This window comes from Aythya ferina (assembly GCF_964211825.1).
Source record: "Aythya ferina genome assembly, chromosome: 1".
NCBI classification, from domain to species: domain Eukaryota; kingdom Metazoa; phylum Chordata; class Aves; order Anseriformes; family Anatidae; genus Aythya; species Aythya ferina.
Genome location: NC_140296.1, coordinates 16,236,534 through 16,251,751, shown reverse-complemented (window position 1 = coordinate 16,251,751; position 15,218 = coordinate 16,236,534). Strand labels below are relative to the sequence as shown.

Genomic DNA, 15,218 nt, shown 5'->3' with positions numbered 1-15,218 from the left:
TCTTGTAGAACAGCTGGCTGCCAACTTCACACAGGGATTGGCAGTACAAAGCTGGGAACAACCACATTCAGGTTCTCCTGGCAGACACTGCTACTTTGGGCTACTTTGGGTTGCAACTAGCTGTGCAAAGAGACAGAAGTGTGGCATATCCTGTCTTTTAGGAAGTCTGAGAAATTCTTTGTTTTCTTGATGTTGAGTGTTGAAGTAGCTACATCAGTTAACTCAGGTGCAACTTACTCAGTTACCCCTGGCATGGATGCAGGAGACAGCCTGCTATATTATTGTCTATTGTCTTCTGGCAGGTTTTGGATGCTTCCATCTCTGTTTGGACCTACTGAGAAAGATGAGAAAAAAGGACAGGCTCCCACTAAAAGCTGTAGTTTTTCTGTATTCTTAAGGTAAACGTGGAAAGCTACAAGCTGCACCACCAAAAAGAAAAAAAAAATCAACTAGGATTTTTAATTACTTTGCTATTTTTGTGTCAGTGGAAAAAAAATATTATGGTCACACACATCCTTAAGGAACTTATCATCATCACAGTGCTAACAATAGGTACAACTTTTTGAAAGGTTCACATTGAACTTCATAATTTTAATTAAGTATGGAACACTTTTTGGGGGCCAAGAAAAGGCCCCAAATTATTTTATTACAGTAGATGGAAGCTGTTCACTTAGTTCTGACGGTGTGCAGACAATACTTTCACAGACGGGACTGGAAAAGAAGGTAAGTGCATCACCTTAATGCACAGTTTAAGGAAGCAAAAGGCTTAAAGCTACACTTGTGTGCTGCAATTCTGGTTGCACAAATTTAATTCTCACTAATGCTATCAAGATCTACATGCTGTGCAGTGAAGAAAGGAAAATACCTCATGTAGGCGTGCTCCCTCTGGACTGAAGAGACACTTTACCCTTTACCACTCTCCTGCCCATTATAACAACACGCCGGAAAACCCTTTCCCCTGCTGCTGATTTCTCTCATTCACATTCCCCTCAATAACTCGTGCAATCAATAGCTCACAGATGTGAAGGGGAAGGTGGCAGTACAGCCCTGTTTGGCCACACCAAAGCAAAGGGAGCAAGAAGCTGAGGAACTGGAGAGAAGTTTCTCAAGGGGATGATGCTGACAGGGGATATCCACACCTTCTCAAAGGTGCAATATTATGCTGGATCTCATTTTTGTCTTGCAGACTCAATATATGCTCAAGGAACCACAATTATTATTATTATCCTATTATTGTAATTGCTCAAAGGATTTTCTGCTAGTCTTCCATTTAGCATAGTATGTGAAAGGTTGACAAAAGAAATGTGATTAAGGTGTGAAGCTCTAGTGCCTGCCAGCTGTACTGAAGTGCAAAAGATTCCCATCATAAACAGTAACTGAAAGAATGATGGGCTTTCTGGGGCTTTCATCAGGAAATAAAAATACACGAGTCCTTCAACATCTGTCACAAACCCAGAGAAGAATGGGGGAAAGCAATCCAATTCATCTGTATAAACTGTCTTTTGCGGTACAACTCCGCCACTCCCTCCTTCCATTCACTCCCTTAAAATATTAAAGTATCGACCATGACGGAGTCTGAGGAAGGCTGAGAAGAGCAGGACAGAGATGGAAGCAGGCACAATTTTTCTGAGGTTTTATCAGGATGAAATTTCTTTCCTGTTTGCAACCCAGACACCAGCACTTCATGCTCTGTCCCTTTCCTGCTTTCCTGCAGTGGTTAAGCTGATGGCTATCTGTAATCAATATGGCACAGGCACTGACACAACGTGCTGGAGCCAGAAGCCACAGCAGTGTGTCCCCAGGCATGGGGCAGGAAGGAGGAGGGTGGTCCGGCTCACAGGACACTGACCACCTGCAGGGCAGTGGCACTGCTCTGGCTGTGCACAGATTGGGAAGCACCGTGTCCACATCTGCTGGTGGAGCCTCCTCTTGCAGACTGCTCCCCTCAGCACAAAATGCTGGGGCACCTTGCAGGAACCAGAAGGCAGGAAGGGAGTGAAGTGGATGCAAACCCACACAATTACCTCTCTTTCCACAGTCCTCTTAGCCTTATGCTCTTCCATGTCTATTAATTCCTGTTGTAGTCCACTGGGCATTGTGGATGAGGCATCCCCCCATACTGTTTTCACAAACATCTGTCCAGCTTAGTGTTTCCAAGTCTTGTCAGCCCACACTAGCTGCAATCCCTAGGTCACAAGCACCAGCAACCTCATTCCCCACCCTGGAATAATGCTGCTTTTTAATGCTACATGGCTCCTGATGCATCTTGAACTCCTTCACCCACTGCAGAAACTGACGGTGAACAGAAACTTCAGGTGTGCGGCCTTACACTCATTTGGATTAACTGTGCCTGTTCTTTTCTGCATTAGGGATTTAAAAACACCTTGCCATATTTCCAGCTGATTTTAGTAATAACTGTATAATAAATCACCTTAGCAAACAATTTTATGGATAGAGTGGTAGCAAACAGGATGCTGCAAGTACAGCTATTAATACAACATAATTAATTGCTGAGGTCTTATGTTACCATTTCTCCCTGATTTAATGACTTATGGTAAAGAAAACAAAACATTTGTCCTTTTTTCCTCTTTCTATATGTATTTTCTGTTCAGAATAGTGCAACAGACCATCAAAGACAGCTATGGGAACAGTTCTTGTATTCCTTTACTTGGGCTTTTGCTTTCTGCAAATATTCTTGTACATTAAATCTCATTCATCATCATGTTTGTGTTCAGCCTGCCATCTCCTCTGACACGCAAAGCAGATGAAACCAGGGACTTCCAAAGCTAAATTCATAAGTTTTAGTATCTTAAGCTAACAGCCTGAACCCTCCAGGTGAAAGCTGTAATAGATTCGCATCCTCTGTGGCTCATAGAAAGTGAAAAATGTGGAACATACATGACCATTAAGTTGTATTTGTTGGTAGACAAACCTGTGAATACAAATAATGAGGGTTAACATGCATTTATTAGCAAAAACATACTTAATGATGTTTGAACTTATGTACCAACTTTATACTACTTGTGCTTCAAGCCATACTCTCTTCTATGGGGTTGGAATGTACTGTTTGTTAGGAGAGGGATAAAAACCACATCCTTTATGTCTACTGGAAGTATTTTTTTCAAGGGAACTTGCAAATGGCTCCAGCAATTCCCTAAATGTCTTGCTGGGACATGGGTCTTGCTACCAAGGGTGTCCCACATTGCCCTTCTCCTCAGGCAAGATGCAGCACCAGTCAGCCAGAACAAACCTCTAGGGGCTGTGGGGGCTGCACAGCTGGGATGAGTGGGTACAAACTGTGCTGGTTGAGGTCTCTCTCTAAATCAGAGACCAACAACAAACTCAGCAGGCAACTTTTTTTTTCTCTTTTTTTTTTTCCTTTTTCCTCCTGCTTGCCTACTCTATATAGCTTCTGTACTTCACACAAAGATGAAGACAGTGGGCAATATGTATAAATGATGTGTTGATGGCAAAAAAAATTACCCTTGCTTTAATTCAAACTTGGATTTCTTTGGAGAAGGTAGGTACCCAGCCAGAAAAGAATTATGGGTTTGATAAAGAAATTACTTGAGAATGGCTGACTAGCATCTTGTTGGCCAGACTGGGTGATCAAAATGGTCCCATTTAGCCTTGAAACACAATAAAATGTGAACATTATTGCATGCTACCCACTCTCACATTTATTTTGATGACCTTCTTTTTCTTCTTTGAGGCACTGATGCCAGACAACAGTTCATCCCTCAGACTGCTTTCATATCTTTATTGTATCATCTGTAAGGACTTGTAATGTGGATCACTTCCATATGGCACCACTCCTGATCTGCCAGTCACACACTTTCTGCATATGTAATCCTGCAACAGATGCAGTTGTATGTCCTCCAAATACACCAATGTCCTCTTACACTCTTTTCCTTGGACATTTGCTTGTGCCTACACACAACAGCTCCCATTCTTCACCTCTCCATAATAACGTATCACTTAAAGTCTTATGTTGTTGCTTTTACCACACAACAGAAGCATTAAACAAGCATACCAAGCAGATAAAAAAGACTTGAGAAAGAAAACACCCTGACCAGCTCTCCACTGGAGGCCCCACAACAGCTAAATAGCGAGGCAGCACTAGCTGGGTGTGTAAGCAGCCCCAAAAGCCAGCTTCCTATCTGGCTTGGGTTTTCTACTAGTGTAGAAGGGATAGATTAGGAAAATTTTCAGTCAGTCAAGAGCACATGACTATTGATTTTCAAAGGAAATTATCCTCCCAACTGCAGTGTTTTTGAAAAGTCCTTTCTCAAACACTCTTCTCAGTTTAAATGGATAGAAATGACCAAACCTGGAGGAAGAAAACCTGGAGGACATAGCTAATAAAAGGCCCTGCATTGACTCTGCTGAGACTGTGGCTCTGTAAATCTTTGTTTCTTTCTCCTCATCAGCTTAAAGGACTTACAGATAAATAAATAAATAAATACATACATAAATAAAATTGCTAAGTCTACTGATGCATATGTGCTTTTATTATTATAGGTTTTTACTTCTAAATTTTACATGAATTTATCTGTGCTTGATAAAGTGCTTTTTGCATATACTCAATGCTGTTTTCCAGACCTGCACACAGCACCACCTAGACCCCTATCTCACATTAACTAGTAGTGTGAAATATTGGTTTTGTACATCACAAATATTTAAGCAGAACAAAAATCTTTTGAGGACCAGTAATACTTTACATTTTGTACTCTCTTTGTTCTAGAAGAATTTCCTTCCTTTTCCCTGCTTCTACCTTGAATATGTATTACATGAATCATTTCATCCACTGAGGAAACAGGTATGACCCTGACACTGAAGAAAAGGCCACATGAAATGTTTAACAAAATGAAATGAAGCATAACACTAGGGTTTGGAATAAATTAATAAGAATACACCATTTTGCACCATAATTCCTAATTATTTAGTATAATAATTTTAACACATGCATTGCCTTTTACAGCAAAATGTGGAAATTAAAATTCTGTGTCTGTTTAGGAGATTTGAAAACTGAGACAAAGAAAGAGGAGAGGTCCCAATTCTTTTCAGCAATTAACTTGCACTACCTGTGAGCTTTTTTAAAATATCTATTTGATGGATATTCATTGGGAAATCCTGAACTGTAAGAACAGGTGACATGCACATAAAAATGAAGTTCAAATTTTAGGGGCTTAAGAGAGTACTATGCAAATATACTATAAAATCAACCAGAAGATGTGTATGAAGAAATGGAACAGAATCTACCCCAGAGAAAGTCTGCAAGTGAGAAACTGAGGAACTACTACAAACTGTCAAAAGCTGATGTATTTTAATATAAGTCTTCAAAATGTGTTAAAGCCTTTCCTTACAAAGAATCTAATAAACAAGCAGGTGAAAAGTGTAAGTGTTTTTTGTTTCTCTTGTGCTCTATTTGTATTTACAAAAAAAACCCTGCAGTCACACTCATGTTATCCATGACTTTAGAATATAGAAAAGTACTGCACAAGACTGAATTTTTCAAGAGTAATGTTTACAGATAAATGCAGCACTGAAATGGCCTGTGGAGCTCAAGAAAATCACTCAAATGTCATTCTTTTTAAGTAGGCAATTACAGACCAGAGGTCCAATTTCTAAACATAAATATTAAAAAAACAAACAAACGAAAACAAAAAAACACAACACATGAGTTAAGCAATTTAATATGTTTTAAAAACTGAGCAATGGGAGAAAAGAATGATAACCTGTTAATCTTACAAAGAAGTTGATTCCTACTTCCTTCAGACCACAATCCCTGCTCAGGTAAAGCCCCTATTTAAATCACTGACAGCTCTGCCTGTGGAAATAACTGCAGGACAAGGGCCAATATTTGAACTGGACTTTGTTAATGGTAGCATATCTGGCCAGCACCCAGCAAGAGCAACAGCTTGTAAATATGCATATAGGTCTTTCCCTTTGAGTCCCACAGAAAGCTTGTCTATAATTGGCTTCTGAAGAATGTTGTGAAGAGGAAAGATAGGTTAGGTATTTACACAGCATGGCCAATACAAAGATGACATGTATGTCTTCCACCTTACCATGTGTTCCACCACACCATGTATGTGTTCCTTGTTCCACCTTCTTACCATAAGAAACCAGAAATATAACAAACTTCTGCACTTGTCTGAACAAACCAGGCAGATGCTTCAGGCAGGACTATAGGAAAAAGAACAGGGAAGAACCCAAGACCTCACAAAGGAGTAACACTACTGAGATGAGGTGGCTGAGCCATACTTTATCACACAGATAAGGACAGATCTTCTAGAGTGCTCAGCAATAAGCAGTTCCCATTGGAAAGACAGCTGCTGCTGGGTACTCTGGAAATTACTAGAACATGCTCTGAATGCCGAAATGTAAGGTGACTTCTCTTTTTAAACTTAGGTGCCTGAAAACATATACTTCAAATATAGCATTTTTAAGAGTATTCAACCAATACCACAATTTAATCCATATCAATATTGTTAAAATCCAGTGAGATCTTTGAACTAAAGCAAACAAACAGACAAAAGCAAACAAGCAGACAAAAACAAACAAACAAAAAACAAAATAAAACAAAAGTTATGTAAGAACCCACACTAGACAGAAGAAGAAAATGGAACTTTTGAGAAAATGGTTAAAAATAGAGTAGCACCAGCTTTTCAAAACAAATTGTAATTTCCCAAATTCAAAAAGAGAATTCTTGATCTAAACAGGAATAAATTGTCTAGTTTGACTTTGTGTCCCATCACATAATTTAAATATATCTATCCCCACGTAAATTGCAGGAACTCCTGCCCAGGCCAAACAAGAGGACTTTGTGCAGTGCTAGTCCAACATTGTTTCCTCAAGCCAACTATACAGAGGAATGGAAATCCAAAGAGGAGGCCATTTTTTCCTTTTAATTACACTGGTCCAATCATATAGAATTCTTTACGTTGGCAATAGCACAAAATTCATCCCATTTAAACCAGTCGTGTACTAAGGAGTAAGACCTGAGAAAAGATTATTTGGCCCTATGTGTTTAAATCCAAAGAGCTTCACCTGCTCCCAGCCTAAATTTGCACAATGCATAGTAGGATGTAAACTGGTTAAGAAATCAAAGCAGACGGCTTCCTCTCTCATGAACAAGCAAGTCTCAAAACAATCAAGACCTAAAAATGAAATGCAAAAGCTATTTTGACTAGCATTCAAACTTAGATTGCAATGATAAAGCTGAAGGTAATCAATTTAATTCACTTGTTAAAGTGTTTTGTCCTATACAATAAGCACTGCACTGCATGATGTTGACTTCTGCAGGAGGAATGAAGTACCACAATCTTCATTATTAATCCCATGAAAGGAAGATGAAATTATTTTTGTAGCCTCTAATAAAGCTTTAGAGTTTACAGTTTTAGCCAGTCCATTAACATATTAGGACAAAAGCCTTATTTTGTGCCAGAAAAATGCATGTTCTGAATTTTCACTGAAGAAATCTGACTATATTTCAGCAAAGGCCCATCATTTATTTTCCCAACAATGACCTTGAAAATTAAATCCAGACTCTGATGGATTGGAGCTATTGATGGTTGATTTTCTCTTGGCTGTACAGTTATTCTACAAGGATCACATTTAGAGCTATGAAACTCTAAATGCAGATCTACTAGGTGCACATATACAAAATCTTCCATACATAGCAAATGGCAACTAAGTACACATGTATTCTTTGATTCCATCAGCAAGTTCTAATAGTGGAAATTTTTAAAGAAACTGTTTTCAAGAATTGGAGTCTACTTTGAGATAAACTCCATATATGAAAGTGAAACACTCAATTAAAATTGGTTTTTGTAATCACTCGTATCTCAGAACAGTAAGATTTAATCCAGTTATGTTTCTCTAGGCAACTGGTACACTATTTGCTCTTGCAGTTCAAATCTTACTGTATGGTAATCTTTTATGGTAACTCTCAGTATATTCCAAACTGCATCTTTGGGAATACTGTACTGCTCTTGGCAGCAAAAGAGCAGTTTTGGGACTGCTCAGCCTGGAGAAGAGAAGGCTCAGGGGTGATCTTATCAAAATCTATAAATACCAAAAGCAAGGGTGCAAAGAGGATGGAGCCAGACTTCTTTCAGTGGTGCCCAGTGCTAGGACAAGAGGCAACGGGCACAAACTGGCACACTTGAGGCTCCCTCTGAGCACCAGGCAGCACTTCTGTGCTGGGAGGGTGACAGAGCACCGGGACAGGTTGCTCAGAGAGGTTATGGAGTCTCTTCCTTGGAGATCTTCAAAAGCCGCCAGGACTTGGTCCTAAGCCTTTTCTGGGTGTTCCTGCTTGAGCAGAGGTTGGATGAGACCTCCAGAGTTCCCTTCCCACCTCAACCACTCTGTGATTCTGTGAAAATATCATTTGTCTCTATGACACCTCAATTTCTAAATAAAGAACACCACAGTTTAAAACGACATGGATTATTAAGCTAAGGTTACACTCCCATTGCTAAACTGAGTTGTAATTATTAAAGCAGAGTTACTAATCAAATTTAATGAAAATCTTAGCAAATCAAAGCTGAAAATGCTTTAAGTGAAATGACACATAGTCCTGATATAAAAGCAGTACTGTATCTGAGTCTGTTTCCTCAGCTTCCTGAACACCACAGTAGAAAAACTAACTTCACAATGACATCACTTCTGCCCTTACTACCATGCTTCACAAGACCAGGGAAGAATCCATGGAGAGGCCAGGATGAGGAGGGAGGCTCCTGTCTGTCCTTGTGTCTGACTCCAAACTTAGTGAGGCTCAAACAGAAACTGCATTCTGGTGATGCAGAATCAGGCCCACTAAGGTCAGATCATCAACCCTGCCTTAGACCAGTGGGTGTAAAAGCCAAAGAGACAAACTGCTGGAAAAAAAAAAAAAAAAAAGTAAAGTTATTCCAAGATACATTTTTTTCTTTTTAATTCCAGCAGGCTTTTTTTTTTCTTTTTCTTTTTCTTTTCTTCTTTTTTTTTTTTTTTTCCTCCTGATCCATGTGACATGTTAACATCATTAAATCTGTTGTTCAATAGTACCTACTGGGATTAAAATTTGGTAAGAAGTGAATTGTGTGGAAGATGAAACATGAGTCTGGTTTGTCCCAAATTACACCTATTAGGAACATATTCATCACAGAATATACATGAAGTTGAACTGACTCAAAGGGAAAAGCTTTAGTTTTAATAGGAAACACTGATGAAACACTTAAACCAATATATTTTCTCACCCATTTAGCCTAATCCTGCAGAACTGCAAGGCTGGTTATACACTAAGGATTCTTGAAATTTCAACAGATAAATTCACAAACACAAGACAAGAGTTGGAAGGTAGATAGTTCTCTGTAAAATAGTACAGTTTCCTCTCAAAAGTATGCAAGCAGGTTTAATGTTGACTGCTCTGCTGAGATACACTAATGCAATGTAGAAGGTGCATGGAATGGAGATAATTTTTCTGTGTTCAGTTGAAGAATAAATGTATACAATGCTCTCCAGAAATCAATATATAATTCCTATGTCTGAAATCAAGCTGAAGCTGGATTTCCAATCATGAGCAAAATCTCCTGCTTGTAATGTGCAAACCAATGTATGCCAATAGTTGAATGTTTCAGCTTTGGTGTATTGTGTTCTGATGAGTAAGAATCTTGTACTATTCATGTTTTGCAATAATTTCAGCTCTCTCTGTCAGTAAGAGAGATTCTCTGAATAATGTATGCAGTGCAAAAGAAACGAACAGAGTTTAAATAAAACACGCAAGTGGGAAGGGGAAAGAAGAAAAAAGACTATCTCCAAACTGATACAGATCAGATCCCTTTTGCTGGCTTACAACAGAGTCTGTGTGCTTAAACAACCTGTTTCATACACATTCACACTTAAGAACAAAAATGTCTGGGCCTTTTTGAAGAAAACTAAAACATGCATGACAATCATTATGAGATAGATATTAATAAGATATACAAAATCACCACAATTCCAAAACTACTCCTGGATGGACATTTGTCTGTATGTTTTTATCTAGTGAAAAGAAAAAATAATCCATTTTTGGATTGCAGTGAGTTACCTACCAATACACCTTCATAATCCTTTGAATTTGTCTGTTTACTGTCCCTAACACATGCACATTCAGAGCCTGCCCTGAATCTTCACAAATAACCTCTGCAGCAAATGGAAACAGAACTAGAGGTAACTGGTCATGTCTTAGATCTTCATGCTTGAGCTCACATGCATATTCAGTTCAGTCCAGCAGCTCTAATGCTTTTGTACTGTGTATCTGGAGACCTGTGTGTGCTGAGGAATTTTTCTATACAAATAGCAAGATCCAAAGCCACTGTTTCACAGGGGTTTGGGAAAGAGTTATCATTTCATATTGGCATGAAATCGCTTAATTCAGAGCTGATGGTGGGGGTTCTTTAATTAGGTTAGAAAATCTCTCACACATCTGCGCTTTAGAAGCCTCTGTCAAGCCAGCAAATTCAATCACATGGAAGTCAGTGTCCTCCAGCCATCAGACAATTGATTTTTGCAGGATTCTGCTCATATTTAGCTTAAGGGACATGTGATATGTTCATTCAGTTGTCAGTCAGTTTGACTATGTTTCATTAGGAGAACATTTGTTTAAAAAATATTCTGTGGTATTAAAACATTAAAAAAAAAAAAAAAAAAAAAGTCAGATTATTAGCACAATACTGCAAAATTTCAAATAAATAAGAGCTTGGGCTAAAAATACATGTTGGTTTAAGTGGGAAGTACAGACCTAAAGGAGGCCTGTAGGATTATGTCTATTTAATACAGACAGGTACAGAATTATATTAGCAGACACACAAACATATACATTTATTTTCTTCTTTTTCTACCTCCCCACATACTGTACAGATTCATTGTCTCTGAGTCATTAAACTCCTTGGAATTGAAAATGGGTTCAGTTTAAAAAGAGAGAGAGAAAGAGAGAGAGAAAGAGAGAGGGAGAGAGAGAGAGAAAGAGAGAAAGAGAGAAAGAGACAGAAAGAGATAGAAAGAGATAGAAAGAGAGAAAGAAACAGGTTATGAATCACTATTTCTATAAATGACAGCAAATACAAGGGACAAGTTTTCCTCGGTTAAAACTGTGCAAGCTAAATGTAACCTAAGATGGTTCAAAATGAGAGAGAAGAATCTACTGTGGATCATAATGAAAAAAGTTTCGGACAAACACTTTTTTGAATCTAAAGCATTAAAGTCTTACAGTTTTAAAGAAGTGGTTCAACTTCAGATAATCTCAAATGCATGCAAATCAGAATTAATTCACTAAGATTCTAACAGAAATACTCTCTATACTATATATATACTCTATACTCCCTAATCCAAAAAGTAACAATAGCCTCTGAAATTATTTGGTAGAAGTGGCTGTGTAGGCAGAATCTCAGATAATTTACTTTATCTAAAATTACTGATTTCAATATAGAAAATTTTTAGTTCCCTCCTGCTTCACTAAAAATTAAAGTTTAAAAAAGCTACTGTGTCATTTGTCTTCATGGACTATATAATCAGTGCCTGCAAAAGTTGACATGCATTGTAATATTTTCTCAATGAGTTACACATGCACTGATCTGATGCCTTCCAGTTTCAAAGCACCTTCTGAAATGCTTCCTCCTTATGGAACCTGATATTGATTTTCACGCTAAACACAACTAATACATTGCTTAATATAGAATTCAGACTTAATAAGACATCAATCTCTCCTGCATAAAATGAATGGAGCCATTTTGGCAGCTCAGAAGCTTTTCCTGTTAAATAAGGTGGCAAGGTCATCTGAAACTTAGAGTGCCAAAGTCTCATATAAATAAATTCAGTGATCTTTCAGTAAATAATATATGAGAACTGCACAGTACATTGTATGTTTACATATTAAAAAGTGACACAGAGATGGCTGTAAGAAACTGGAGAGAAACACAGAACATATTTAAAAGGCATAATGGACAGTAAGACCTTCTCCAGAATGTTTCTATTTTAAACTCACTAGGCAATGTTGCTTAGAGCATCTACTTCCAGAGGCAATTCACTCCTGAATGAAGAGAAGGGATTCAAAAACTTAAAGGCCACAGAGCAAAACCTTTAGAATCAAATCCTGAAATATGAACATCCAAGTAGTCATGCTACTACAGTCTTCAGCTTTGCCACACTGTATTCCACTGTCTTACATAATAAAATTAATTTCTTCTTATAAACCTCATGTATGTGAAGATAAATAGAAATGATGCTTTGCCACTTTCTGAGACTGAGCAGTATCCAGCATGTGTTTTAGCTACTACTAAAGACCCTGAGGTGATCTAAATGTAGAAGTTCACCTAATTATATTCTGCTTTAAAAATAATAGAGAAAATGATGTTACTGTATTTGGTAAGGGCATTTCATTTTGTATTTTTCTTTCATGGTGTATGTGCATCTGTGCGAGTGTGTGTGTGTATAAAATATATAGTAGGAAGAGAATATTTGTTCCAGTTGAGGTGGTCTGTGAAATCAAGTAGATCAGATACTAACTTGATTTGGCACCAATGTATGGATGCATAGAGACATATCCACAGGATGTATGCATTACGAGATCATAAGAGACATTTACAACCTAGAATATAAGAGCAGGGCTGCCTCAAGTGACATCACCAGATCAACTGCAGCGTCAACCAACTCAGATATATTATCCTGCACACCACTGCTTCCCTGTCTCCCTTCCAAGCATTAGAAAAGCATTTGTGAGCACAAATATTATCATATATTTTGAAATACATGCAAGGCACACCACACCCGAAAGCAAACAAGAGTAACTGTGGGGTTTATGGACAGATCGAGACATTTATAATTTTTCTTTACAACAACAAAATTCATCTCCATAGAAACCAGAAAGCAAGAAACTCCAGTAATAACACTAAAGTAAATGTCACATCAGGTTAGTCAGCACAAAGCAGGAGAGGGGATTTTGCTCCACTTAGAACTAACAAGGACTGCTGCCCCTTTTCCTCTTCTGCTACGAGAATCTACACTGAAGACAGGCTTACTGATGTATTTCCAATGCAAGATAATGATGCGGTTTCCTGTTATTTTTACTGCAATTTACCCATAAGGTGGTCAGATCAATGGCACGTTTACTTACAGGCATTTGTTACAGCGAAGCTGTTAGCTGTTTCAATGTTGTCTACATGAGGAACCAAATTAAAAGGTGCTTCAGATGCATTGGGGCTGGTGTTATGAAGAAAAATTGCTAATCGAAAAGCAGTATATTCCTGATCTGTGTTCCTGATGAAGAGACCACCTACAAAAAATAAAATAAAATAAAATAAAAATAATAAAAAAAAAAGGAAAGAAAAAGCAAAAAGCAGAGGAAGCAGGGTGAATAATTGGCAAGCTACTCACTATCTTGCAACAGCAAGCAACTATCTCTCCCAAAGCTGCACAGTAAAGCAAGTCCTAAGACTTTAATGGGTAAGGAACTAATCATATTCATAATCACAACTGCTGCCTTTAAATCACTGTCGTCAATCGATTTTAACCTCCCTGATGCATTCATGCTTCTTTTCTGACTTCTCAGTTTCCAGCCTTTCATATATAAATACCCAGAATTGCCATGATTACAGTGACCTTTGAAAGTGTTTAGCCTCCATCTCCCTGCTACCGAACACACTGGTAAATCAGCTACTCAACAGCCTCTTTACATTAAGTGGCGGGCTAATTAAGGAGAACGATGCTTTCTGGATTAAAATAAAATACCAACTCAGTGCAGGAGAATCTGCGCTGAACGGGAATATAATGAACTTTGCTCCTCTGCAGCCATGTGCAGGCAGGGAGCAGCTCAGCCTTATTAGCAGCATCTTTACAAGTCCACGAGAAATGATGCAGTGATGGAGCTGGGCTGGAAAGAATTCAGCTAGCTGCGTCCCATCCGAAACACGGCTGAAAGGAGGGAAGCAGGAGGCGACGGGAAAAGGGTGGGGAGGGGGCACAGGACTACACGGAGAGGCTTGCAAAATCCCAAACTTTCCAACTGTGGAAAGGGAAAGAAGGGCAGGGTTGCCTTTTACCCCCCACCCCTGCCAGCTACCGCAACCTCCAGTGCATGTAACTCGCCATCCCTCTGCGAGCCAGGCAAAAGCGGGGGATGCTGGCGGGGGCCGAGGCAGCCCAGGGGCATCTGCCCCAAGCCCCTTCCTCTCCTACCGGTCCCACACACCCAGGAGCGGGAACGAGTTTCGCAGAAGATGAGCATCCCCCTACAGCAGGGAACACACACACAGACACGTACACACACACACACAAACGAGCACACATACACAAATACACGCGGGCTTTCCGTGAAGGCAGGGAAATGGGATGGTGGCGGAGGAGAAATCTGCAAGCTGCCTTCAGAGCCGCCTTTCCAACTCACTTTGCAAAGGCTTGAACCCCTGGACACACGCACACAGCCCAATGCAGCGCTTACCTATTTGCACACTGCTAGGAAAAGCTCCCATTGCTAGTCCCCAAAAGCCAGAAAACAACAAGACAAGCTGTCTGCAAATTATCCTCATCTTCTCTTTTGCCTCTCTCTCTCGCCTTCTCCCGCTCGCTCTCTAGATGCTGCTCAAAGAGGCATCGAGGACGAGGCGGCTACAAACAAAATCAAGAATTTAAAATAAAAAAAAAAAAAAGGAAAGGGGGGGAAAAAGAGAGATTTCCTCCTTTCTTTTTCTTTTTTCTTTCTTTCTTTCTTTCTTTTTTTTTTTTTTTTTTCGGATTTTTTTTCTTTTGTTTTGTCTTAGTATTTGCTCGCTATCCTCCGCCGCTCGCTCTCAGCCTCTCTCCCCGCCGTTTCAGCAAGCCATCCCGCCGCACCGGCTTTTTCCCGCAGTCTCCATCGCCGGGGAGCGGTTTGTGTCCGGCTGCGATGCTTGCACATGCAGAAGATGGTGGGGAGTTTGGCGGCGGGGGGGAGCGTCTAGTGGCGGCGCGGCGCGGCGCGGTGCGGGCGGACATGCGCCGTGTGCCCCCCGCTTCCCTTTCCATCCCTCCCCCTCCTCGTCCATCCCCCCCCCCCCTTTTTTTTTTTTTAATTTACCCCCTCTGCCCGCACCGCCGAGCATCTTCCGCGCCGCCCCGCGGAGCCTCCCCCGGCTCCTTGCGCGCATAGCAGCGCCGGCAGCCGGAGACTTTTCGGGTTTTAACCCATCCATCCCCCCTACACCCCAAAAGCATCC

The 15,218-nt window shown here is 39.8% G+C and overlaps 1 protein-coding gene across 11 annotated transcripts in view; it reads right to left on the bottom strand.

The window, feature by feature from the left end:
- GRIA4 (glutamate ionotropic receptor AMPA type subunit 4) overlaps positions 1 to 14,969 on the bottom strand; it is a 230,515-nt gene extending 215,546 nt beyond the window's left edge. For 10 of the 11 annotated variants that reach the window (XR_014692676.1, XM_084518175.1, XM_084518172.1 and 7 more), the window contains exons 1-2: positions 14,465 to 14,969; positions 13,142 to 13,300 (exon numbers count right to left, since the gene is read on the bottom strand). Coding sequence is in view for 10 of the 11 variants with exons in the window: in XM_084518175.1 (XP_084374301.1) it covers positions 13,142 to 13,300; positions 14,465 to 14,552 (247 nt within the window). In the remaining variant the exon portion in view is untranslated. The remainder of the gene's footprint in view (positions 1 to 13,141; positions 13,301 to 14,464) is intronic. The other variant, XM_084518174.1, reaches the window with a different exon arrangement.
- Positions 14,970 to 15,218: the final 249 nt, after the last annotated feature.